The sequence below is a fragment of the Dermacentor andersoni genome, chromosome 7 (assembly GCF_023375885.2).
Source record: "Dermacentor andersoni chromosome 7, qqDerAnde1_hic_scaffold, whole genome shotgun sequence".
In the NCBI taxonomy this organism is placed as follows: Eukaryota; Metazoa; Arthropoda; class Arachnida; order Ixodida; family Ixodidae; genus Dermacentor; species Dermacentor andersoni.
Window position 1 is genome coordinate 179,671,574 of NC_092820.1, and position 27,519 is coordinate 179,699,092.

Genomic DNA, 27,519 nt, shown 5'->3' on the forward strand with positions numbered 1-27,519 from the left:
CGTAAGAGTAGGTTGGATCGGCCCGTCGTTACCGTTGTTTCTCCCGCATCGCAGCAAGTCTAGCTTCGCGATGCGCAGCCTAGAATGAAGAACCAACTTTAGAGAAGGGAAACTGTACCTTCCGCAGTGGTACAACAATAAGCAGCGGCAGCGCATGGAACTTAGCGGGGCGGACGCCAGATGGCGCTGCCCAACCAGGAAGCGGAAGTGAGAGAGAGAGACAACTTCATGTAGTCGCCTGCAGAACGACACCATGACTAAATGGCGCCATGACGCGGGCCCTGACGTCTTCTCAGCGGGTGGTCTCTACTCAACTCCAGCGCGTGTTACTCCCGCGGTCGGTCGCCCTGAGGGGCAACGTTCCGTCGGTTTCGCTCGGCCTTTGTCTTTCAAGAGCCGCCGAGACCTGCTGGACGGCCCAGGTTTGGCTTTCGTGGTCGTAGCATTCCGCCGCAGCCGCGAGTCGCGGCGGAATCGTTGTACTTGTCGTAGCCTCATTGGGGAACTTGGTGCAATGCCATAGGATGTGCGTCAGGGTGGCCCTCTCCCGCTGGCACACGCGGCACACATCACTCACATATAATTTAGGGTATAGATGAGTCATTAACACTGGGGTGGGTAAAGAACCAGTTTGCAATTGTCTGAACAGCACCGCCTCCGCTCGGCTCAGCCCCGGGTGCGGGGGTGGGAAAGTCCTTCGAGCCAGGCGGTGGAACTGTGTGAGTTCGTTGAACGTCGTCATGCGATCCTTGACACTACACCACGTTGGACGGTCGGTTGCAGCGGCGCGGTTGGTTAGCGCTCGCGCCACTGCGTGTGCCGTCTCATTGTGGTTATCGTGCTTCTCGGACGCATCGTTGCCCGCGTGCGCCGGGAACCACTTGATTCTAACATACCGATTCTGTCGTTGCAGGTCAGCCGAGCACAGAACGCGCACAGCCTCACCACACACTTTGCCCTTTGCATAATTCCGCACTGCACTTCGCGAATCGCACAACACTGTCTGGCATCCGGGGTCGGCAATGGCCAGGGCAATGGCCACCTCCTCCGCCTGACACGCCTCGCGGAGCCGTAAGCTCGCCGCTGCCCTGGTCGCGCTGGACGACGCCTCGATGACGGTAGCTACGAACGCCGCGCAGTCTCCCTGATATTCTGCCGCATCCACGAACCTTGCGTGCTCGTCCTTGGCGTCAAAGTCTATGAGGGCCTTGGCCCTCGCCGCTCTTCTCTCCTTGTTATACTCCGGGTTCATGTTTCTCGGGATGAGGTCCACCCGAATCCGGCGCCGGGTTGCGTCCGGGACAGAAACGTCGCTACTCGCCGCTTTCGCTCCGGGCGTGAAGCCCAAGTATTGGATTATGCGCCTGCCGGCTTCGGTCATAGAGAGCCGCTCCAGCTGGGCAGTCCGTTGCGCTTCCGCAATTTCCTCGAGGGTATTGTGTACCCCCAGGCTCAGGAGCTTGTTGGTGTTCGTACACTCGAATAGTCCGAGCGCCGCCTTGTAAGCTCGGCGTATCAGGGCGTTGATTTTATTCCTTTCACATTGCATCCAGTTGTGGAAGGCTGCAACGTAGGTGACGTGGCTGATTACGAAGGAGTGCACAAGCCGAATCAAGCTTTCCTCCTTCATCCCGGTCTTGCGGTTGGCAACCCGTCTGATGAGACGTATTGCGTTGGTAATCTTGGCTGTAAGGCGGGAAATAGTCTCGCCGTTGCCCCGTCGCTTGTCTATAATCATGCCGAGCACCCGGATTTTGTCGACTTACGGGATCACGTGGCCGTTCCTCGTCACGATCTTGATGGCCTCGTAATCCCTCGCTTCGCTCTGTTTACGTCTGACGTACTTCGGTGGTAACACCAGCAGTTCTGACTTGCTCGGTGAGCAGATCAAACCGGAACCGTTCAGCTGGTCTTCGATCGCGTCGACGGCTTCTTGCAGCGTGCTCTCAATGTGACCATCGCTGCCTCCCGGAACCCACAGCGTGATGTCATCGGCGTAGATGGTGTGCCGGACGCCCTCGACGCGGGATAGTCGCTTGGCCACCCCGATCATAACGAGGTTGAATAACAACGGTGAGATGACCGAGCCCTGGGGGGTCCCGACACTGCCGAGCCTCTTCTCTTGGGGCCGTAGATCGCCGGCGCAGAGCTCGGTAGTCCGCCCCGTCAGAAAGTCCTTGATGTAATTGTACGTTCTTGCGCCCATGTTGAGTCTGGACACCTGGTCTAGGATCGCAGAGTGCTTCACCTTGTCGAAGGCGCTCTGCAGGTCCAGCCCCAGAATGGCCTTGTTGTCTTTCGTTAGGGTGTCATCGTCAATGATATCTTTCTTCAACAGAATCATCGCGTCTTGGGTGCCGAAGGAACGCCGAAACCCGATGATCGTGGTGGGGTATAGTCCCGACTCCTCCAGGTAATCCTGCCACCTACACATGAGGACGTGCTCCAAAACCTTGCCCACGCAGGACGTGAGCGAGATGGGCCGGAGGTTGTCCGTGTTCGGCGGCTTGCCTGGTTTGGGGATGAGTATGGTCTTGGCAGTCTTCCACTGCTGGTGCAGTGACCCCGCACTCCAGCACTTGTTGTAGTAACCGGTGAGGTTTTCGATGGCCACATCGCTGAGGTTCTTGAGCGCTCTGTTCGAGATGTGATCCGGGCCGGCCGCCGACTTGCTGTTTAGTTCGTGCAGGGCCGCTCGCACCTCCTCGACGCTGATGTCGCGGTCAAGCTTCTTGTTGGCTTGACCGCCGTACTCAGGATGCCTTTCCGTGGGTGTAACCGGAAGGTACTTGCTGTTTATGCTTCTGATTACTTCAGTTTCCCCGTTTTCCTTGACTGCTCTGTGAATGATCTTTGCGAGGCGGTCGCGTTGGTGGGATTTTGTTTTAGTCTCATCGAGCAGATGCCGCATCAAGTTCCAGGTTTTGCCGCAATGCATCTGCCCGTCCGCAGCATTACATATTTCATTCCATTGTTGCGTACAGAGCAGCCGACAATGAACTTCGATGGCGCGATTCAGCTCCGCCACCTTCTTCCTTAGGCGCCGATTTAGTCGTTGCTTCTTCCACCTGTTTAGGATAGATTGCTTTGCTTCGAATAAGTGCGCGAGGCGGCTGTCAACCTTGTCGACCTGCTCATCCGTTTCTATGATTTTGGTCGCCTCCTTGACCTTCCCCGCGATGTGGGCTGACCATTCCTCTATGTTCTCGATTTCCTCCATCTCCGTTGGTAACAGGCTACGGAAGGCATCCCAATCGGTAAAATTATGTTTTCTGGTGTCCTCCGAGGCCTTGACCTCATCCGGTATGATGACCTCTACGATGTAGTGGTCGCTGCCGAGCTCTGACCCCGTGTTGCGCCAGGAGATATTCCCCTTCTCGTCGTTCTTCACGAACGTGAGGTCCGGCGTCGTATCCCTGGACACAGAGTTCCCAATCCTTGTAGGATCAGTCGGGTCTGTGATGAGGGTGAAGCCCAGGTCTAATGAATCTTGGAACAGGTCTCACCCGTTGGCCAATTGCTTGTTATATCCCCATGCCGGGTGTGCCGCGTTGAAGTCCCCGCAGGCGACGAGCCTGTGAGTCCCCGCCACAGTGCTGGCTCTGTGAAGGAGCGTCTTGAATTTTTGCTTCCAGTGTGAAGGGCTACTGTAGACGTTAAGCAGAAAGGTGCTGTTCTTTTGTTTCTTGCCCGTAACGACCTCGATGAGAGTGTATTCAATTTTACTATTGTGCAACTCGTGCTCAATGAAGGTGAGTCCCTTGCGAACCAATGTGCATATCCCTCTACCGCCGCTGACCTTTGGAGACTTGGCGTATACCCGATAACCGGGTAGCGACACTGCATCAGTGCGAGTCTCTTGTATCATGATTATATCAGGCTTGCTTGCTACTTGTGTTATGTGTTGCTGCAAGACTGCCTTCTTGCTAGCGAAACCGTTGCAGTTCCAGTGCCAGGTCACGAGACCCTTCACTGCTGTAGTTGTTGCTGTTGCTGGAGCGGCCATGATTGTTGCTGATTGTACTGTCGCGTTATTTGCTGTATTGCGTTCGTTAACTGCTGACACGTCCGCTCGATGGCGGCGAACCTGTCGTTAATCATCGTGGTGAACGTTGTCTTAATATAGTCTTTGAGCCCGTCGAGGTGTTCCTCGATTTGGTCGACCTTGTCTTTCAGGTTGTCCACCCGGTCGTTGAGCTTGCGCTCCTTCAGGTTCTCGATCGCTCGTCTCTTGGGTGCCGGTTCCTTCTCAGCGGATGTTGATGGTACAGCGCTGCTGATGCTGGGTGTTGGTTCACATGATACCGCTTGGGGCGTTTCGTTATTGGTGGAACGGGTCGTCAGAAGCTTCTTGATTTCCATGATCTCGTTTGCCATCTTGCTAATAGTAGCCTCTTGCCTACTGACTTTCGTGTCGAGCTCGTTGTTTTTGCGCCTGAGTGCCTCGTTGGCTTCCTTCAACGTCCTCATCGCCTCGTCTTCCCTCGTCTTGCTGTTGTTGTTGCCATCGACGGTCTTGCTGGTGCTAATGGTCTTGGTCGTTGCGGTGGTCGTTGCGGTATTGGAGGTGGTGGTGGTGGTGGCAACCCCCTGTGCTTTCTTGGCACCGTGCCTTGCTGCATCGGCCCAGCTCACGCGGTCACGTGACTGCGATCGCTTACGGCTAAGGCTACGCTGTCTACTCTCGCTGGCCCTGCGCTTCGAGACGGAACGTGACGCTCGGCGACCAGCTAGGCCGGCAGGTGTTGCGGTTGCTGACATCAGCGATGGAAATTCCTCAGCTCTGAGAGATGCTCGTTGTTGCTGCTGCGCTTGTTGTTCGGCCATCTTGCGCTCCCATTGTCTCCTTGTAACTACGTATGGGACCTTGAACCTATTCTTGCAAACCTTGTCACCGGTCAGATGTGGCCCTCTGCACAATCTGCAAGTGGGGGTACAACTATGGTCTTCCTTGGGGTCAACGGCCCCGCAAGCAAAGCAAGCCCGCACGTGAGGGTTTGGACAAACGTCGTGGCGGTGGCCCACCTTTCCGTTGTGCTTACATACATCGAATTGTTTTCGATATAGGCTGCACTTGGTGAGAACGGGACCATAGCGCACGTAATTCGGGACCTTCAGGCCCTTGAAAGCCACGATGACTGTGGTCGAGCTACCAATCCTCTTCGCGCCAAGTGCCAAGGGATTTCTCGAGTTAACAATGTTCCGGTCGATTGCGGCCGTGGAGTCCTCTATTGGGATACCTCTAATAATGCCTTTAACGGTGCCATATGGCGCGGTTTGATATGCGCCAACGACGTGTTCCTTGCCACCAATGCAGATCGATTTTATCTCGGCGTAACGTGAAGCACGTATATCGTCGGGGGTGCTCACCACCATGATGTTTTGTTGCAAGTTGGGGCAGAAGGTGTCCGCTGCTCCGTCCTCCCTTGATACGTTCGCCGCCGTCATGATGGCTGATGCCACGGTGGTGGTCTGAGTCCTCACGATGTTAAGGCCTCCCCGAGGCCGCACCATCACCTTGGTCTCTTCCCTCGGTAGAGCGTCCGGCATCCTTGCTGCCCTCGTCACCGAAGCTTTCACGTTCCTGGCAAAGTTCTTCGTCGTAGGTCTTGACTGGCGAGCGGCAGTCCCCTGGCCGGCCAAGGTCTTTATACGCCGGCCTACGTGCGACCAGTCTGCATCGTCGTTGAATTCCTCGGAAGAAATTTCTTCCCCTTGATTTTCAACACACATCTGGCTAACGCCGGAATTCGCCGGGTCCCGAACAATGGACGTCTCCATCTCGGTCGACATGTTTGTATAGCCGCCGCCCAAAGACGACGGCCTTTCCTCGCAGAGGTTGTGCCTGGCTATAGGCAGATCCAAGCTGTTCGATTAGGCTTAGTGGAACGGCGCCGGCCTCCGCGGAAGTGCATTTTTTTAGAGTGAAATCTAATATGGCAGTTTTTCGCCGGTAGCGCGCGCTAGTACGCGCCGTGCTCGCCCTGCTGGCTATGTGGCATGCCTCATTGCCTAGGCTGCCGCGTAGCTGGTGTGTACCAAAGAGCGTCTACTGACGCCCATACAAACAAGCCACAAGTGAGTGAACAGGACGTGCGACTTTATCGGCAGAAGAAAAGCAGTGCACCTTCTCGTACAAGAGCAGAAATGAAATTTACATTTCGTGATGCGCTGAGAAGCTCACTTTCGTCGTCGAACATGGCAGTCTGGTAACGAGCGACAATCAGCAGCGCAAGGAAATTGGACAGTGTCCCACCTGTTTGCATCGACAGTCGCCGTAACCTGCATTGCGAAGCAATCGGGTGATGCAGGCATCTGCTGCCGCAGCCAATAGAGCGACATGGGCTACCCGGCATTTTAGCGTTAGCTCATTTCCAACCTACACGTTTCTTTTTGTTCTTTCGCGTGCCGCTAATGTGTAAGTCACACTTGGTGCCCCACATTCTCATTATGGGCATAGTCGGTTTTGTGGGCATCACCATTTTGCAAGCACTTTTGCAGGCCTTTCCACCCATGCATGTGGCTATCAACTTCATACACTTCGGATCATGTAATCACGTATGTTGGTCTCCGTTCACGCCACATCACGGCCGATGAAAGCCCACAAGCATAATTTGCCCACGGCTGCATGCAGCAGGAAAGGTCGAACGGGGGGCACCAATTACGGTGTGTGTAAATTGGGAGCCATTGCCACTGTGTGGACTGCAGGAGCAGATGATTACCTCGTGAGACTGTCGCCGAATGCAGCTGACCAGGCCTCCACATCCTAGAAATGTAACACGGCAACCATGACCAAGTGGGACAACACCGAAATAAGACTCTGCAATCAAATCACTTCAGCATACCTATAAGATAATGCATTGGCACTATACACTATACATTGGCTACGATCCACATGACAACAGTGAGCATACACGCACAGGGGTCGCTTACGGCACATTCAACCATACGACTGCAGGCATAGTGCTTGCCTTCGTCGCACATGATGGTCTGGTAAGAAGCGACAACCAGCAGCGCAAGCAGATTGAACAGTGTGTCCTACCTGTTTGCACCGACAGTCGCCGTTGAAAATGACCAACTTGCATTGCACACCAATCGGGTGACGCAAGCATCTGCTGCCGCAGCCAACATAGCGACAGTACCCGGCATAGCGACAGTACCCGGCATAGCGACAGTACACGGCATAGCGAGTACCCGGCATTTCAGCGTTACGTCCTTTCCGACCTGCACATTTCTTTTTGTTCTTTCGCGTGCCGCAATGTGTAACTCGCACTTGGTGCCCCACATTCTCTAAATATGGGCATGGTCTGTTTTGTGAGCATCACCATTTTGCAGCCACTTTTGCAGGCCTTTCCATCCATGTCGATATCAACTTCATACACTTCGGACCATGTAATCACGGAGGATAGGCTCCGTTGACGCCAAATCATGGCGAGGAAGGCCACAAGCAAATTTTGCACACAGCAACAGCAGGAAAGGACGGAACGGGGAGCACCAACCACGGTGCGTGTAAACTCGAGGTCCATGTCGCTGGGCGGACTGCAGAAGCAGGTGCTTGCCTCGAGAGACTGTTTCCCAATGCAACGGAACAGGCTCCCACATACGAGAAACGTAATACGGTGGCGAGTACCAAGTCGGACAGCAGCGAAACCAGATTCCGCAATCAATCACTTCAGTGTAGTTTGCGCAAAAACACAGGCTATCGAGCAACAATAGCAATCCTGAACGAGACTAGGAATTAAATATGGGAATGACAAAGCTTGCATTCAGGGAAGAAGCCACTCTGCCTTGCAAGCACTGAAAGCCAAAAACATCAAGAAATGTTTAATGCTACATAACACGCGGTGCAAAGGTTAATGCAAGATACACGCCAATGCCGCATCAGCCATTTCAGGAGAGGAATTGCAGATGACAACGTACACTAGAAAATACTGCTACAGATATGTTATGCTACTAGACGGTGACTGGTATTAAGTACGAGCAAAGTATTGGTTGACCTTTAATGTTTGGATGAGGAAGAGGAATGATCTCTAACAAGAATGTGAAATAAAAAAGCTTGCATTCACTGAAAAAAAAAGTAGGATTGGCACAAATGGAATTTGACAAGGCCAGGAAGCTCATTAAGGAAGGGTAAGCTGACGGAACTCTTTTGGCCAGCGTCGTATGTACTTGTTCAGAGGTTGCAGGTACTGTACATGTGAAGACACAAATTTTGTTGTTGAGGTACCTGGCTGACTCGGCCAATACCCGTGCTGGTGGAATGATGGCAGACGCTCTTTTCACTTTTGACACAGTCGTCTGTAGACTTGATATATCATCCAAATACTTCTGGAATGGCTTCTTTGTTCGCGGTGTAAAGCCTTGCGAATTCGGCTCCAGCCCCTTCCTGCTGGTGTAGATGGGGGCTCCTGTGATGACCAAGATGTGCTTGGCACAAACTCTGTTGGGGCATAACAGGGACACATGAGATGCAGCAGGGATTATCCAAACGCATGTAGTGTTTTCTTTTATGTTCGAACCAATTATGCCGAACTGTAAATGTGAACAAACGTTCATATCATCTGCTACAAACAAAGGACATGTATCTCAAGACTAGCAAGCATATATCAAGCATATTTATTTCTGAACCAGGTGTTGTTTACCTTGTAGTAGCAGCCAAAGTCCACACAATGACCTTGTTGTAGCAGGCAACAGCTTCTCTTTAGTGCGTGGAGTGTGTTGCTTTATACTGGTGCCGTCCTCATTACTGCATGTGTGGAACAGAAATTGTGGCTGCTTCACAAATTGAATAGGCACAATTTTGCAATATGAGATGCAAAAATGTGTGACATATATATTGTAATGGTTTGTGACTGGAGAACACATGCAAATGTATACTGTTCTAGGGTGCTTAAGAAGCGCGGTAAATATTTCTACTCTCCATAAAATTGATGCCTGCCTAACTACAATGCATGTCAACAGCATAAGTATTATTAAGACCACAAATGAGAACATTTGTGCGCTCATTTATACACTAGAAGAGATCACAGTGCTGGTTTCACAAGCAAATGCATGAAAGACATGAAGCTATTAGAAATGGTGCATTCTTTTTCTGCATGAAGGTGATGCACCACTTCACTCCTAGAAAAACAAATGTCCTCAGGTGAACAAAACTGAACAGCAAGAAGATTTGGAACCAACAGGTACGAAAAATGGATGAATTATCGTGTGTGCAACTGTTTAATACATTAAATTAAGTACTTTAGCTCCAGTTTATCAAAGGGTTATTCGGTTCTGTGGACGAAAGAACTTGCAGGCGAATTCGAAAAAAAAAATATTGATAAGGGCACTCAGTCACCCATGTCTACGGCTACAACGAGATGAAAAATGTGACGTACGTTCCGATATCGCTTTCTCTTTCGTGAATGTCTGTGTAATGATGGCCTCGCAACTAAAAGTTAATTTCGGAAACGGCAATGGAGGGTCCTGACTGCCCATATGTAATGCAGCAACTAGTTCGTTAACTTGTGTCCACCTGTAAGTTAACGAGAGCAATATGACCTAAGAATTCAGGTAGCGCCATTAAACGACTCACCGGTACTTCTGTCCTCAGTCGCAGAATACGGTTCCCATTTCGATGCCGACGCATGACTCCCGACCGAAACGTAGTTTTTGAGCTTGCATGTCCGCTTGCAAACATGTCACTTCACCGCAAGTTAAATAACGCGAGACATCGAAGCCCAATAAACTAGATTTAGCAACAAAGAAACAACCAGTCTAATATCCGTGTCACACGGGCGTTTGGAAGGCCTTCCAACCGATAGTCAGTTGACTCAAAGGTCAAGTTCGAGCTGCTACACGTGCGGTTTCGAAGGCCGCCGAGTCAACAGTCTATCGAGTCAACGGAGCACCTTACAACTCTATCGAAATCTCGATGGCCTTTGAGCAACGGAAACGGAAACAGTGCGAACATGCCCTCTCGTTCACAGTGTGCTCGTACTATCAATTAGAACAAATCAAACCAAAATGCTCTAGAAATACTATATATGAGTGTTATTAATTATTCAATAAAGTATTCTTCCCACTTCATATGTGCGAACTGCACATACTCTCGACAACAGCGACATGCAGCGACGCAAACGTTGCCGCAGTTTCGCTGCTCAACAAGTTAAAAACTAAACATATATGTATGGCAATGTATAAACATTTCTTTGAATGTATAAACAAACATAAAAGAAATTATAATGCTTTTAAGTGGTTTTAATGTTGCTTAACTTTTCGTGACATGAAAACGAAAGTAAAAATCCGCAGCACCACACAATTTTACGAGAAATACCTGAACCACTCAACGGCCTTTCGAAAGTGCCGTGTAGCAGCGCGACAACTCCTTTGAGTCGATAGAGTTGTGGCATTTCGAAGGCCGTCGACTCGAAGGCCTTCCAAATGTGCCCGTGTGACACAGGTATGAGTATACGAACGAATGAATCCGTGACGCTGTGCACTCGAAAATACCGGTAAAAAATTTATATCCAGGCCAGAGGTCACGTGGAAGATCGATGATGCGCTGAACGCTATTTGGGTTTACGATGACAAAAAACAATAAACTTACTGATAAAAAGTGCAATATATAATTAGCAATGACATTTTTGTACTCTTTTTATGTAATGAAAATGCTTCGGTAATTACAGGAGAAAGGTTGTAAGAAAAAATTGCGCTTATTACGACGCCTCTAACGAGAGATATAGAAACTAACCCAGGCATCCATTGAGTGCTTCTACTATGCTGGTTTTATTAGCAGCGGCGCACGGTCCATTTTTTCGCCCTCCGTGGCGATTTGTTGAACTTGAGAGTGTGCGGGGCCTGCCATGGTGTAACTGACCGAGCGCCGCCCAGCACACGCTTTCATATCCTTTTCAAGGTGACGCGCATGCGCATTCCTAACCGTTATCACGGCGCATGCGCAGATCTCGGCGCGGCGGCGAAACCGGCTGCGGGCAGTGTCTCCATAGGTGGAGTTCTGTGATGCGGGGTCCATTTTGCGCCGAGCAAGAACAGCTTCGCTGCTAAAAGAAAACAGGACAGGACACTGAATAAGCAATGCGAAATTCGAAAATCTCAAATAAACAGGAAACCAGTTTTTGAATATGCACAACGCCACCAGCTTATGTGGAGCACGCCCTTGCTATATACTCCAAGTGAAGTTGTTAACGCAATGCTTGGGCACATATGAACGTAACAATCAACAACATTCCGCAGAAAATTACCGCTAATAAATGAATTGCACTTTGAAGGGGCTCGGTCTGAAATCCTCAAGAGCTTGTTCATGCGTTTAATGTGTTGAGCTCATCCTGCATTCTCAAAAGCCGGCTCTCAGAAAGCAAGCTCGCAGCCACAATTTCTCTAAAGGCAACATCAGCTTCAGTCCCAAGATAGGGTTGACCTGCAGATATTGTGTATAATGCATGGCAAACATCATGAACACTCTTACGTTCAAGAGAACAGATTGGTGGGCTAGTTGGTACCGCATAACTTGAGGCAAAGCGCAAAAAAAAAAAAAGAACACGAGCACCAGAAAGCGCTGTGTCTTCGTTTTCTTCTCTTGTCCTCGTGTGTATTTGCGCTTCGCCTCAAGTTATGCAAAAAAAAAAAGATCTAACTCTTACGTGTTAATCGGGGGCTCACTCATGCAGCCATGAAATTATGTGATGCAGACAGATGATATATTGGAGCTGGTTTCATGAAGTGTCTCATGCTTCCAAGACTTCTCCAATTGTGATAGCTGTCTCCACTAGACAAATAAGCGATGAAAGTAAAAGAAAGAATTTCAACATGCTAAGAATACGTTGGCCATTTGCAAGCCACCTGCAGACTTTTGGGCTCCTAGCTTGCCTCGTGAAAATCTACTATGCCACAATACTTTCTTCGCCCAGTACCAGCCACCTTAAAATGCATTGTGTTCAGAGCCCTTGCCATTTGTTTTTCTGTTTTGGAAACAGTTTACCATGTGTTCAGTTGGCGTCGAGAGAGGGGACACCAAACACAGTGCGCCATTGATCTCTAATACACTTTGCTGGATGCCGCTCGCCGCGCTGGACGCAGGTGAAGCTAGTGAAAATGCGGTGTCGTGCAGCGGCTTGTCCCTGGAAGCAGGGCATATGGTGCACTAACTAATGCGTGTGATTAGATAACATTGCTGCTGCAAAAATTTTTCTTCGTGGTTTTGCATATTTTAGGAGATGCTATCTCTACATGTCTGGTGAGCGCTTTTACGACAATCTGAACCTGTATATGATAGTGTTTTCTCATTTACCAGTGTTTCCAGTGCGCGCCACTTATGTTAGCGACGCTGTGGGCGCTGCCAATGGAAAAATTCTGTACATCTCCTCGAAACACTGCTCTGACCTGCTTGGTTTGTTTACGGCACAACAGGTAGGTATTTTAGGGGAAGAAATGCCACACACCCATGCAGACGAAGTGCTGCTGCAAAGTCGTGAAGCGCCAACTTCCGGGACCAGGTTGGCTTCAGTTGAGGGCGCTCGATGTGCTATACACCCCTGTAGTAGAGATAAGTGATGTGGACCCTTTTATGTTGACTTCCCTTTCTGGTCAGAACCCTAGCAACAGCTCACACCTTACTTTTTTGAACCTGCAACACGTGCAGAGGAAGTCACATTACTGTGCGTTGATTCCATGGCTTTATTTTTCTAAGCGAACTGCCTACAAATTCTATGAAATCACTAAAAAATATAGTTGCCACATTTTTACTACTGTTGCTAGACATGCAGGCTAGTTGCTAGACGTGTTAAACATGTTACCAGCCCTCTGACAGAATGCAACAATAGAAGCATACACTGGAAAGGTACACTACAATTTAAATTTACTTGACACTGTATGAGCATACACTATGGTTACTGTATGCTCTAGCCCTGTGCCTAGTGAAATTTAATTGTCAAGTGTTTATGGTGTATTTCTACTTATTCTGAGTCTTCAAACTGCACAATCAATGTTCTAACTTTACACATTGTTAGCTTTTGACTGCCTATGTAATCCGTTTCCTACTTACGCAGTAAACCCACTGCAATAACACAAATGAGTTAGAAAAAGAAATGCCGTGATAATCTTCCATATTTGCTGAGGGCAGCAGCAATGGCCAATAGCAGATGGTTGAAGCTACATAAGTATTCACTTTTCACACAGCTTAATTGTTCAGCAAGTAATAAAGAGGTACGCTGTGCACCTCTGTATGACCAATGCAATCTGTCTACTTGAGGCTGCACTGAGGCTGCTGCTTGGTACTGTTCGACAGTTTTTTTTTTTTTTTTAATTATGGGGTTTTACGTGCCAAAACCACTTTCTGATTATGAGGCACGCCGTAGTGGGGGACTCCGGAAATTTCGACCACCTGGGGTTCTTTAACGTGCACCTAAATATAAGTACACGGGTGTTTTGCATTTCGCCCCCATTGAAATGCGGCCGCCGTGGCCGGGATTCAATCCCGCGACCTCGTGCTTAGCAGCCCAACACCATAGCCACTAAGCAACCACGGCGGGTCGTTCGACAGTTCATAATAATAATAATAACGCCTTTATTTTCCATCCCACGGATGTGGGAGGCAGAGAGAAAAGGCTATAGATTTCCAACTTGACGAGCTCTCGCCTCCCCGATACAGATGCGATATTTATAAAAAAAAAAGGCAATGAGTACAAGCAAATGAGCACAGAAAAAAAAAAGGAATATGAGAATGCACAAATAAACGACAATTTTTGCACAAATGTACAATGCCAAAAAACAAAGCGATGTGCATTATATCATGTCGCAAATTTCAAATAAAAAGTGCCCCCCTTTCGCGTATAACTGAAACAAAATGACGCAAATCTGTGGGCCGAATGCATTGAAGATTTAAATTGTAATTTTGGCACAGGTTTAAGAAATATGGATGAGTGTTTCTGAGCATATGTTGTCCGTAACCTGTTCTGAATGAATGTATGTGCCAAATATCGGTGTTTCTGGTTGCGTACGTGATATTTCTTTTCTGCAGTGATGCCAGTTGTGCAACGAACGAGACATTGTTTTTGAGCTCGGTAATGTATTTAGAAATCAGGTGGTATGCGTACAGATCATGAATCGGCATTATGTTGTCTTTCATAAAGAGCTGTTTAGATGGGTGGTCATATGCTACATTGTATATTATTCTGAGCATTCTTTTCTGCTGAACGTTGTAATGGTTGGGGTCGGGCATGAAATAGATGGGAGCTGGCCCATGCCGTCATCCAACTTATCCACACTGAGGACGTTGTTGAAGGGAAGAACTGCTTCTCATCGAGTGCGATGAATATGGGATTTATTTACAGTATCTACATGAGAACGTTACAGTTCATCAGTTTAACATGACTGAAAAAGGAATGCACACTGAGGAGTCGCCAACGGCTCCTTAAATACTCTGTCCTCCCTGGATCCCTAGGTGAGGGAAAACGGCAGTTCACCGCCAATTCGGAGCGTCCAACGCCATCGTAGTCAACCGGCCTTTGAGGGCGAGGGCCCACGCACTCACTGCTACACAGATTGCACTGACCACGCCGAGGTGAGTGGGTTCTCGCAGACGCCTGCCAGAGTCGACTCCGCAGACAATGGCCGCCGCATGTGTCCGTTGACCGACAACTTTTAAGCTGCGTGAGACGGCACCGCAAAGCATCTCCTTCCAGAAATTCCCCCGCTCCAAACATACCTTGACGGTGACGGCGTACACACTAACAAAACTTGCTCCGCCGACTGCGGCTAGCCATCTCGGCGCCGTCCCCATGTTGACGTGGTGCATTCGCGTCCTCACAAAGCAGGTCGTCGCCGCAGACCGGCCGGCGTCGAAGGGTGGTTGACTCGAGCGTTGTAGTCCTAACAAAGTGAGTCATCGCCGCGGGCCAGGCAGATGTCGTCCTTTCAAAGCGAGTCGTCGCAGCAGACGTGGTGGTGCCTTTCCGTCATGGTTCCCCGAAGATCGCCAGCACCCGCCGGCCGTTCGTAACAACGTGTAATTTTCGTAGATTCGTGAGGGATGTTTCCCCCCAGACCACATGACAATAATTTAGTTGGGAAGAGAACAGTGAATTGTGAAGTAACATTTTCACTTTTATAGGGAGGAGGTGCTTATGAGTGTAAATCGATCCAATGACACGTGGCAGTTTAGATGATACGTAATTTTTGTGATCACCCTATGTCATTTTCTCGTTGAAAAGTACACCTAGTACTTTAAAGGAATTTCCTATCTCTATTTTAAAATTATTAAGGATGTTATCATCGTTAATATGAACATCCTTGTTTTTTGGACGGTAAATAATGGCCTTTTGTTTTGGAAGTGTTAATTTTTAGAGCGTTATATTTTGTCACTTCTCAAGCTGCCCAAGTGCTGTATTTGCTTTCATGACCACGTTCGAGGTGGATGAGGCTGAAAACAATTAGCTGGGGTCATCAGCATATATGGCCATTTTTATTTCTCTGTCTATCTGTGTTATGTCGTTCACGTATATATTAAAAAGGAACGGACCCAAAATGCTGCCTTGCGGCACGCCGGAAGAGACCTTTAACATTGGATCGGTGACCGTTTATTTCAACATACTGTTGTCGACTTCCGAGATAGCTGCTCAAAAGTACCAATGACGTTCCTCGAAAGCCATATACTTGAAGGTTTTTCAAAAGTAATTCCTGGTTCAAGTGATCAAAAGCCTTCGAAAAATCTACATATATTCCTAAAGCTAAATTCCTGTCATCAAGATATTTTAAAATGTATCCTTTTTGTTCTAATAGACCGAGTTCGGTGGTCCGGTGTTTGTGAAAACCAAATTGTGAAGGTGTCAGTATACATGCTTATTACAGAAATTATTCATCCGGGTCAAAATTACTTTCTCAAGCCCTTTCCAGAAAACAGGCAGTATTGACAAAGGCCTATAGTTTGCAAAGTCATTCTTGTCACCTTTATTATAAACAACTGCTACTCTTGCAATCTGCGTTTGCTAAGCAAAGACACCATTTGCCAGACAAAGGTTGAACATATGGCTGAGACACGATGCTATTACATCAATAACATATTTGACAGGTTTCACCTTAATACCGTCTTTATCGCAGCTCCCAGAATTATTTAAAGCAAGAAATACGGTCTCTACTTCGTACTCAGTTGCAGGAGTTAGGAAACATGTCTGATCTACGGTACAATTTATGAAGTCCAGAGCCACCACATCATAATAATTTCTCTGGAGATCAATAAAAAAATTATTAAACGCATCATCCAACTTCCTGCCCGACAATTCATCTTTCTGAATAATTTTATAACTTGGTTTTATAGGGAGGGAGGATTAAGCACGCTTTTTAACTTTTTCCACGTCACGTCAGTCCTAGAGGTTGAGTTAAAAAAGAAATTGCAATAATGCTCATCTCTAGCGGTTCTGATATCTTTCGTTAGTTTATTACGAATGCATTTGTACGTTTTAATGAGATCAGAATCGCGAGTTTTCCAGAACTTCTTATACATCCTATCCTTCACTTGGATTCTAGTAAGTAGACTTAGCGTTATCCAAGACTTATGTATTGTTCTTGACTGCGTAAGGTACTTGTAAGGAAATGATGCATTATATAATTTCACCAAGCTACTCAAGAATAAGTTGTATGCATGATCTGCTTCTGTTTCGCACAGCACATTCCCCCAATCAAAATTATTTACTCTCTGTCTGAAAAGTTTTTAGGTGCTATTTCATGGAACTGAACACGCTGTGTGCTCTTTGGGCGTGTATTGTTAGTTTCAAGGTACATATATATGGCATTCTGATCGCTGACATCACTGCATATTACTTCGGCTTTGCAAGAAGGTGTGTAGTTATTTGTTATGGATAGGTCAAGTAGTTTTACAGATGTAGTGGTAATTCGGGTAGGGGAACTAATAACATTTGTGCATCCAAAGAACAGGATGAGCTGCTCCATTTCTCCTTTAGCGGGAGTATCAGTAAGCATGTTGATATTGTAGTCTCAGCCCATTATAATAGTGTACTTATTATCACCGACAAAAGCCAGTAAAGACTCCAAAAGAAGAAACCAGTTGCGTGCATCTCCGCTCGGGGCCTGTACACAACAACAATAATAGTTCTGTCCATTTTCAATGACAGGAGTTTATAGTCTGTGTGAATGCATGAGTAGGTCGGCAAGATTTCGCATGAAAACTGTTTTTTACAACCACTGCTACACCGCCCCCATGGTCAGTAATTCTGTTGGAGTAGAGCAATTTTTATCTCAACTTAAAGGCGTTCGAATTATCAACGTAGCACGTTTCGGTTAACATTACAAAGTCGAAGTGCGACTGGATTTCGGAGAATATCTCGAGTTGAGCGACCTTATTTCTGGCAGACCGTACATTCAAGTGAAAAAATTTTGAAAAATTTGAGTATAGATTACAAGATAGTTTGCCAAGATCTGAAGGCAAAACATAATCGGATTCAGCCATGGTAAACTGTGCGACCAAGGTTAGAACAGGGGATCGAACGAACTAAATGAGGTGATCTAGGTCATCCTCGTGGCGGACGTTGATAGCTTTGTCACCGTCTTTCTGGCGAACATATATGTTCCCATTTCGATGCCAAGCATAACTGAAGCCACGCGTTCGTGCCCAGTCTTTCACGTTCGCAGGAAGTGCCCTGTTTCTTTTCGTCAGATTTTCAAGGATGTGACATCGCTCATTCAATGTGTTCAGTTCCTTTCTTTGTTTCATAAACGCCTCTTTTGTCGACTGCTTTCCGAAACGGACGATAATTCCTGGCACTTTATCTTTAGCGGCTGGCAGCCTGTGAATAGCGACAACATCATGATCGGTCAACTCCGGGATTTTGATCTTCCTTGCTACTTCATTTACCTTTGACAACAAGTTTTCTTTTTCAGTTACCGGGATGCCGTGAAACTCGAGATTCAGTTTCCTGCTTTGCCATTCTAGCTGGTCGACCCCTTTCATAATCTGGGAGGTACCAAAGGTTTTTTCTTGTCTTTCTATTGTTTCAACACGTTTCTTCAGTTCGCCTATTTCTTTATCGTGACGACGCATGTGGGTCAGAATTTCGTCATACTGACTTGACATCAGCTGAAATGATTTCTCGATACTTTCAACGGTATCTTTAAGGGTTGCAAGTCCGTCCACCTTTTCATTCAGAGCAACCAGGAGTGTTGCTAAGTCAGCTTCAATATTGGGCTTGCTTTCTTGAACACCCCTCGTCCGGTCCGTTCTTCAAGTAGGGCACCGCCATGCCTTTCTCCATGACTCGTCTTTTGACTTAAATGTGTTCTGAGATACGTTAAAACAATTTCCAAAATGATATCGGTAGCCACACTTCGCGCAAAGCAGTCCTTCACTATCCAAACACACGTCGTTACAACACAAACAGGTCTCTGTTTCCGTGGATGCCATGGCAGAAAAAAAAAAGTATGAAACCTTTACAGCATTTGTTGTCACTACAACAACGCTAAAAAGCCAAGGCAGCATTGGCAGCAGTTTTACACGATTGGTAAAGTGAAGGTGCACAAATCGAAGACTAACCTGCAAAAACGCAGAGCATGCGAATTACAGTGCTGGCTGTGCTAACACGCTGCCACTGCTGCCAAATGGTGGTTCGATGTTCTTGCGTCCCTTCTTATAAGTGGCTTGGTTTCTTTTGAGACCCTTAGTCACACATGGCTTGTGAGGTGAGCTCCACAAAGAGCTGAAGTGGCACGACACCGCTTCTCTGAAGAGTCTTGTCCTCTTGAGGCACTTTTCTCAAAGGATTCCCAGACAGCGCTCTATGGGCGAGGCTGTCCGCCATCTCGTTGCCTATGATACCTATGTGCGAAGGCACCCATTGGAATCGTATGGAGAAGCCTTTGATATAGAGATTCGCACAGGCTCTGCTCGTACCCCTGCGTGGATGTGTAAGACTGGACTGGCGTTGTCTCAGTTATGTTCAACGTGTGGTGTGTGCGGTGACATAGAACATTACCTTATGTGCTGTACTCTGTATAACGCGGAAAGGAGCGTGTTATTCGGGTCCCTCAAGAAGACAGGAATTCCCCACAGTTCTCTGCAGGACATTGTTTTCCCGCGCGGGAACCAGTTAGATAGGAAGGAGGTTTCTCGCCTTCTTTTAAATTACCTGCAGGACACGGATTTGGCCTCTGCATGGTGACCTTAGGAGTGACTATGTGTAGTTGTGAGGTCTTTGTCTGATTTATGATTTATGTAATTTAAGTGTCGCTACGGTGGAGCAATTGCCGGCAGCTACTGCAAGGCTAATCCCACCAGTAGCATACCACTCAGCTCAACTCACTCCCTTCTTATACTGTGACGGTCTCAACCGCGCTGACGTCGCTCTCCAGCCCGCATGCGCATGGGGTTCTTCTTCATCATCGCTTGTAGGGCTCGCTCTTGAGTGTGTTCCGTGCTTTGGGCGTGGCCGGTTCGCCACATCTCCGACGCGTAATAAACGTCGTGATAACTGCTGCATCACAGTATATAGAGGACTAATGTAATTCCCAGTGCAGTAGCATCTGAGTGCCGCAAGTTTGTTTAGGTTGGCACGTAGCCCAGGGCTTCTCGTTCACTTAAATATATATACTGTATTAAGTGCAAAGCGCTTATTTTGAGAACAGTGCAAATGCACGCACATGTTTGAGCGTATGATCAGTGTTACAAGGCCCGTATGCGCGGCACACTGCGACCGGAATAGAGGACGCATATATATATATATATATATATATATATATATATATATACGATCTGTTATTGCAGCTTTTGGTAAAAGGCTAGCTCTCACATATTGTGCGCATCTTCATAATGCGCACAGTTTGCGTGTTCAACAAAATATTGCTAGTACAAACATTGTGAGTACGAGCGCTCATTCAGACAGCGTGTATAGTTTTCCTCGCAAAAATACGGATGTTCGCATAACAAAAAATATGGAATTCTGTCTGTTTCGTGCAAACCAGTGTAGCCACTGTATTATAGTGAAATGTCCGTAAACGTTGAAATGGGGAGCACTTTCCGTATATTAACGGAAGCTCCTGCCGTATTTTTTATAGACATACTTTCCGCATATTTACCTGCAATTCATCCGTATAACGACGGAATGTTTTTACGTAGCGGCGTGCCATGCTTGCGCCGCGAGCACGCGCGCGTGAGCGCCCATACGTACGTACATACACACACACACGCACACGCACACGCACACGCACACACACACACGCACACACACACACACACCAGTGGCGTAGCCAGAAATTTCGTTCGGGGGGGCTCACTTTGCAGCTCGGCCTCCTCCTTAAGCGGAAGCTTTAGCTCGGGTGCCCCTATTTAAATACACGTAGCAGGGAAATTCGTTTTTCCCCGCAACCACTGCACCAAATGTGACGAGGTTTGTTGCATTTAAAATAAAAATATCAGTTGTAGTGACTTTTGGTTTCGAATTTTTCATTTAGGTGGTCAATTCTTTATCGAAAATTGGCCGAAATCGCTAATTTTCAGAAAACTCAACTATCAAGTTTAGAACTCTGTAACTCAACAATGAAAAATGATATAACAATTCGGTGAACTGCATCTAATAGTACATCTACGGCTGACAAAATATATACGTTACACATGAATCTAAAAAAAGTTAATGTTATGGAAATACGGCTTTTGCAGAACCCTTGTACACAACGTAACCAATGAACGTAAGATACAAATTGACATAGCAATTTTGTCCGTTTTGACTGTTATAATAGATGCGGTTTACAGAACCGCGATATCTGTTCGTGATGCAAAGCTATTAGTTTGTAAACGTCGTGCTTCTGCTTTTTCGAACTTTCGAATTTTTCAATATATTTTAAACAAAATGCAGGCCCTAAATCGAAATTCCGCTTCCTACAGACACTAGAATTTAACTTTATCTCTCAAACGCAACAAATTTCATTAAAAGCGACTCAGGGATTATCTCAGAAAAGCGTTTCTGCGTGGAAGTGCTAGCGCAGCGGACGCACTTCGCGACGGCTCTGCCTTAATGAATGTTTTCCGCTGAATTATCGAGTCAAATACCTGAAAACTGACCACCATCGGATAGAGCAAATCGACCCGAACCCAGGGACACCGAGACCCGGGGTGAGCGACCATTTTCGAAGATTTTTCGAAGTGAGAAGCCCAGCTAAGCTTAACGCCGACTAGGCCTATAGCGGAAGCCTACCGGCCCCCGGTAGGGCGGAAAACGGTGTCGCAGTGTAAGCCAGAGGTTCGGAAGCACTTCCGAAATGGAGGTAGACGAGGCAGAAGTGGGGGAAACCCTGAATACCAAGTCGAGAGAAGAAAGAAATGATCCCGCGAGCCGAGCCGAGGACGGCGACGCGGATGGATGGATCGAAGTCACGCACAAAAGAAAGGGCCGCGCGAATGCTACCCAAGCGGCAGACAAGCAAGGCACCCGCTGGAGAAGCCCGACGCGCAAAGGCGGGAAGAGCATAGTGAACAAGATTCTACGAGCAAGCAAGATGCCCAGGCTACCTAGAGACATCAAGATAATCGTAAGACCGAGAGACGGGCTGAACATCAGAAACACGTGCAGCGCCAGCCTAGACGAGGCGATACGCAATGAAGCAGGAGTGAGCAGCGACGAAATCATCACGATCTGCCCCAACCACACGCAGAACATCTTGGTGGTAAGCACACCTGACGAGACGACGGCGACTAAAGTCGCCAAAATCAAGGAACTAACAATCAACGGGAGGAAACACACGACCAACGCGTACGTCTCGGCACCAGAAGAGATGGCCAAGGGGATAATCCGCAACATTCCCCTCAATTACACACAAGACCAGCTCTTGCACGCACTGGTGAACGTGAGGAACCCTTTCCTGGCGTACGCCAAGAGACTGGGCAGCACGACCACCGTGATACTACCGTACGAGGGCAACAGGGTCCCCGCGTGGGCGCACTTCAACAGCATCATGATGAGAGTATCCCTCTATCGGAAACAAATAGACTTTTGCAAAGAGTGCGGCAGGCTCGGGCACAGACCCGATGTGTGGCCCAGACCGGACGACAAGCTGTGCCCGGCGTGCGGTAGCAAAAACCCGGACAAAGACCACGAATGCACACCTAAATGCAAGCTCTGCGGAGAAGCTCACCCCACGGCGGACCGGACTTGCAGGGCTAAATACAAGACACCGTACATGGTAAAACTAAGAAGATGGACAGCGAGAAGAAACGAGGAAGAACTCTTGCGAGTAGCCGGCTCACAAGAACCTGACGGCGGGGAAAGCAACCACACACAACCATCTCCCGCACCCAGATCCAAGTCCAGGTCCAGGTCCAGATCCAGATCCATGTCCAGGCCGGGTGCGCGGGGACGACCGATCTCGAGGTCCAGGGACAGATCCAGATCCAGGTCTAGGCCGGGAGCGCGGGGACGACCGACCTCGTGGTCCAGGTCCAGGAACAGGGACAGGACCGGGAGTGGGTCCATATCCACCTCGAGGGGGAAGAAGCAAGAACAGACGACACCAGCAAAGGTGAGCTGGTCAGACGTAGTGGCCAATCGCGAATCGGGAAGGTCCGGCAATACCAGTAACGATAGGGGCAGGTACGATCACATAGAGGAACGCGTGAAGGAATATCGAACGGAAAACCAGCTACTCAGACAGGAGCTAGAAAAGGCAAAAAAACAAAACAGCGAATCAGCCAAAAAAATTGACGAACTACAGAAAACACTTAATGAAATACTTACCAAAATGCAGACACAATCGTCGCCCCCGTCAGCCGCCTTCGCCTCCGTCTCCACCCCATCCACCGAAGCCATGGAGGAGGAAGTGGATATGTTAGCAGATGTAGCGCACCCACTGGGCGCCAAGCGTAAAATCCCGGAGACCAAGACCAACGAACAGGTCGCTTCGGTACAGGAGGTCAAGAGACCCCGACCTAGCACAAAAAAAACTGACGTCCTTGAGGACATGCTCAACAAACTCTCTGACAAAATGGAGAAAATGTTCGAGATGCTGGGGGCGCGCATTAGTGACAGCGAGGCAGAGAGGAAGGCGCAGGCCCTAAAGTACGACAGGCGGCTCGCAGAGCTGGAGAAGAAGCTCTCGTAAAGATGGCGGGCACCAAAAAGGGAAGACTCGTCATCTGGCAGTGGAACTGCCGCAGCTTCTCAAACAAAAAAGCAACAATGACACAACACATTAAATTGACCGCAAAAAGACAAAAGCCCGACGTAATCATTCTCCAGGAAACATTCGACCACGCCAAAATTGCCGCGTACGCCACCCACAAACAACGCACAAAAGGGACGGGGAGGGACATAGTCGTGACCACATTAGTCAAAAAAGGACTGGTCGCGATCCCGAGAATTATGGGAAACATTACGGACATTAGCCACATCCTCATAGAAGTCGTGCCACGCAGCAAGAAGGAGAGCAGCACTTTCCTCCTGAACGTCTACAGCAGCCCGTCCAAAAAGGGCCTAACACACAATTTCGAAGATGTAATAAACGAAACGTTGACCATCGCCGGCGACAACAGGCTCGTCATCGGAGGGGACTTCAACGCTCCACACACGCAGTGGGGATATGGACACTGGTCCAAGAAGGGAAAAAATCTGGCCGGCCTCATAGAAAAGGCCGGCCTCACACACCAGAGTGGGTGCGGGCCCCCATAGGGACACCACACCAGACCTAACGCTATGCAGGAGAGCCGGGAGAATCACCTGGGAGAACACCTTCGAGGACCTGGGGAGCGATCACAGGATACTCAGCATCGCCCTAGGAGAGGCCTGCGTCACGAAGGGAATAAAACATAAGTTCCGGCTAGTAGACTGGGACAAATTCCGCAAAATCAGAGACGAAAAAGAACAGGGACCCATAAGAAACATAGAGGAATGGAACGGAGAGCTGCTACGAGACGTAGAAAAGGCGACGACCGAGATGGAGTGGGACGACTGGGAGGCTCGACGCGAACATGAAGACGACGACAACGGTGGTGGTCACTCTCCGCGGATGGACAGCAGGCTCGCGCACCTCGTACAAGCCAAAAAATCCATCCAGAAACGGCTGCAAGGGCAAAAACACAATAGAAATCTAAGGCGCAAAATCGCGGAACTAAACAAGACCATCGAAGCACACTGCGCCCAGTTATGCAATCAGGATTGGGACGAGGTATGCGACGCCATGGACGACACCATCAACACGGGCAAGACGTGGAAGATCCTCAAGCACCTGCTCGACCCGTCGGGAACGAAGACAGCGGCGAAAGCGGGAATGACCAAGCTCAGACACAAGTACAAAGGAAACGTCCGTGAAATGGGTGATGAAATCGTCAAGCTCTACCTTGAGAGACCTCCAGCCGTTGAACACCGGAACTACTCGGGCTCTCCCAACGAAGACCTCGACAGAGATTTCTCCCAGCGAGAAATCAAGGCGGTCCTGCAGACCATCAAGACCAAGTCGGCTCCGGGCCCCGACAAAGTGACCAACAAGATGCTCCGGAATCTGGACGACCAGGCAACGAGCCGCTTGACAGACTACATCAACGAGTGCTGGCGGAACGGCGGGATACCCGACGAATGGAAGAGGTCCGACGTGATCCTCATCCCGAAGCCGGGTAAACCCTTAGAAATACAGAACATGCGGCCGATCTCTCACTTCCTGCGTTGGTAAAGTGATGGAGCACGCTTGCCTGAGTAGAGTTAACGGCTACCTGGAGTCAAACGACCTCTACCACAGCAACACAATTGGCTTCAGAAGAGGGCTCTCTACACAAGACGCCATGATACAACTAAAGGAGCAAGTCATAGATACCACGGGGCGGGGCTTGAGGGCAATACTTGGACTTGATCTAAAGAAGGCCTTCGACAGGGTCAAGCACACGGCCATACTCGACAGAATCGTGCAACTCGGCCTGGGCGAACGAACGTATAATTTTATCCGAAATTTCCTTACGGGAAGAACAGCCAGAATCAGACTGGACGAGGAGGAGAGTATCCAGGTGGACATGGGCAGCGCTGGCACGCCGCAAGGGTCCGTCGTGTCACCGATGCTCTTCAACCTCGTCATGATCGGACTATCGGAAAAACTGGACCGAATAGAAGGCATTAATCACACCGTTTATGCAGACGACATTACGATTTGGACCACGAAAGACGCAAGCGAGGGCGATATGGAGAACAGGCTTCAAGGGGAGGTGGAGGCAATCGAACATCATCTAGAGGGCACCGGACTTGAATGCTCGCCGGGAAAAGCGGAATTGCTGCTCTACCGCCCCAGGAGGTTCGGCAAACCGTCCAGAGACGTAGCGGAACTACAGAAAAGGGGAATCAGATTAACCACGAGGAAAGGCACGGAGATACCCATGGTCCAAAAGATTAGAGTCCTGGGTCTCTGGATCGAAGCCAGGGGAACAAACACGGAAACTATAACACGCCTGGAAAAGAAAGTCACGGCGGCCATTCGGCTAATACAGAGAGTCTCCAACAACAGGAGGGGCATTAAAGAAAGAAACGTCGTACGGCTCGTTCAGGCCTTCGCGATCAGCCACGTCGCGTACGTGGCGGCATTCGTCCACTGGAACAAGGCCGAGAAAGACAGGATCGACGCGCTCATTAGAAAAGCGTACAGAACAGCACTGGGTCTCCCCCAATACACAAGAAACGAAAGGTTACTACAACTCTGGGTGCATAACACGCTGGAGGAGATCGCAGAAGCACAGAGAATAGCGCAACTCGAAAGACTCTCCGGAACCAAGGCGGGCAGAGAAATCATGGAAAAGATCGGCATAAACTACCACGGAATGAACGGCCCCAAGATGCAGATTCACCCAGACGTCCGAGCCGCAATTAACACGGAAAATATCCCGAAGAACATGCACCCCGTGGACAATGTCGAGAGAAGGAAATGCCGCACGAAAACGATTCTCAAAAACCACGGCGTGCGGGAGGGGGTGCTCTTCGTAGACGCCGCGCGGTACCCCGAAACAGGGACGACAATGGTGGTGTCGGCGCTGACAAAGGTAACTCCCTCTTCGCAATAGCGGTCGTATGCACGAAAGGAAAGACCGTGACTGCGGGCTCCGTAAGGACTAGATCGTCGGAGGCAGCGGAAGAAACGGCAATCGCATTGGCTATAATCAGCGGTCGGCAACAATACAGAACAATAATCAGCGACTCCAAGACGGCTATTAGGAATTTCACAAAGGGCTGGGTCTCCACCGAGGCGGCCAAAATCCTGAACCACAGAGCAGAAGACTTTAGGAACGGCACAATTACACCCAAATACCTCAAATGGATCCCGGCACATATGGGAGAAGTTACCATGAGTGCCCCTCCCAACCTCAACGAGAAGGCCCACCGAGTCGCGCGAAAACTAACCCACCGCGGCACGGCCAGTGACGGCCCAACACCCCGCAACCCCCGGGGAAGGGGGAAGGACTGCGGCGGAGGCGATGGAGAAGACGGAGGAGGCGACGACGACGAAGAAGCGATAAAAGACGACAGGGACAGACTGGTCACGTACCACGACATACTGACACACTACACGAAACAAAGAGAAGCATACCCACAACCCCACAAACAACTCGACAGGTCTCAAGAAACAGATTGGAGAAGATTGCAAACCAGAACGTTCCGAAACCCAGTACACTTAAACAGAATAAATTCAACACAATATCCAGACGCAAGCTGCAAGCTCTGCAAACACGAACACGCAGACATGGCACACATCTTGTGGAAGTGCACACAGATCAGTTCAGTATTGTTAGATTCGCACCGCTGGCACGAGTTGTTGCAAACTCAGCGCTGACACCCGTTGTTGCAATCGGGTCGCAAGCCCCAAGGGTAGCGTTGGCCTGGCGGCCTGGGGCACTAGAAGCATCCGAAGGTCTCGGCAAAGCATGAGTCGACTGGTAACAGAACAACTGGTTTATTCTAACATCGCAAAAGAGCGGGCGGTCAGGTCGACCGAAGTGAGAGACGGGAGAGCACGTAACTCGACAGAAGAAATCGGAGCCTCTCTCCCGGCGTCCGGGGGCAGCTGCTTTTATAGTCTCGGAGTCGAGGGCAAGAGGCAACGCCTCGATAGAGGCGCACGTGACGGGGCACGGACACGCTGAGAGACATGTTGAGACGAGTGTAGTGACGCATCCGCCAGTGGGGCGCCGATCAGACCTCCTCGCTTCACACTTGGGGAGCTCCTCTCCCCGGCTGCCGCGCTTTGACAAGCGTGGGCACACACACACACACGCACACACGAAGACACGTGGCACTGAAACACGCCTGGACGCGCTTGGCGGGGAGACTGCGGGAGCTCCGAACGGGCCAAAATGTCCGCCGCTTTGAACGAAGCTCCGGCGTCCGTTGCATCCGCGCCGGCTATACCGCGCGTTGTAGGCGAAACGTAACAGACCGCCCCGCCGGGGGAAGGAGATCCCGATGGTCAGGGGACTGCATCCGCTGTCCGGAGGGATGTCGCTCGATGATGCACATAACCGAAGTCGGGCGTCCGTAGGCGTTTCTTGAGAGCAGCGCA

The 27,519-nt window shown here is 49.2% G+C and overlaps 2 protein-coding genes across 3 annotated transcripts in view; one reads left to right on the top strand and one right to left on the bottom strand.

The window, feature by feature from the left end:
• Positions 1-27,519, top strand: part of LOC126533193 (uncharacterized) — a 344,485-nt gene that overhangs the window by 28,160 nt on the left and 288,806 nt on the right. The gene's annotated exons all lie outside the window — the stretch shown is intronic.
• Positions 262-22,469, bottom strand: LOC140219474 (uncharacterized). Its single transcript, XM_072289283.1, is given in 3 exon segments — positions 262-3,987; positions 4,065-5,849; positions 22,292-22,469. Coding segments are annotated over 3 exon segments (5,640 nt in total). The 3' UTR covers positions 262-310.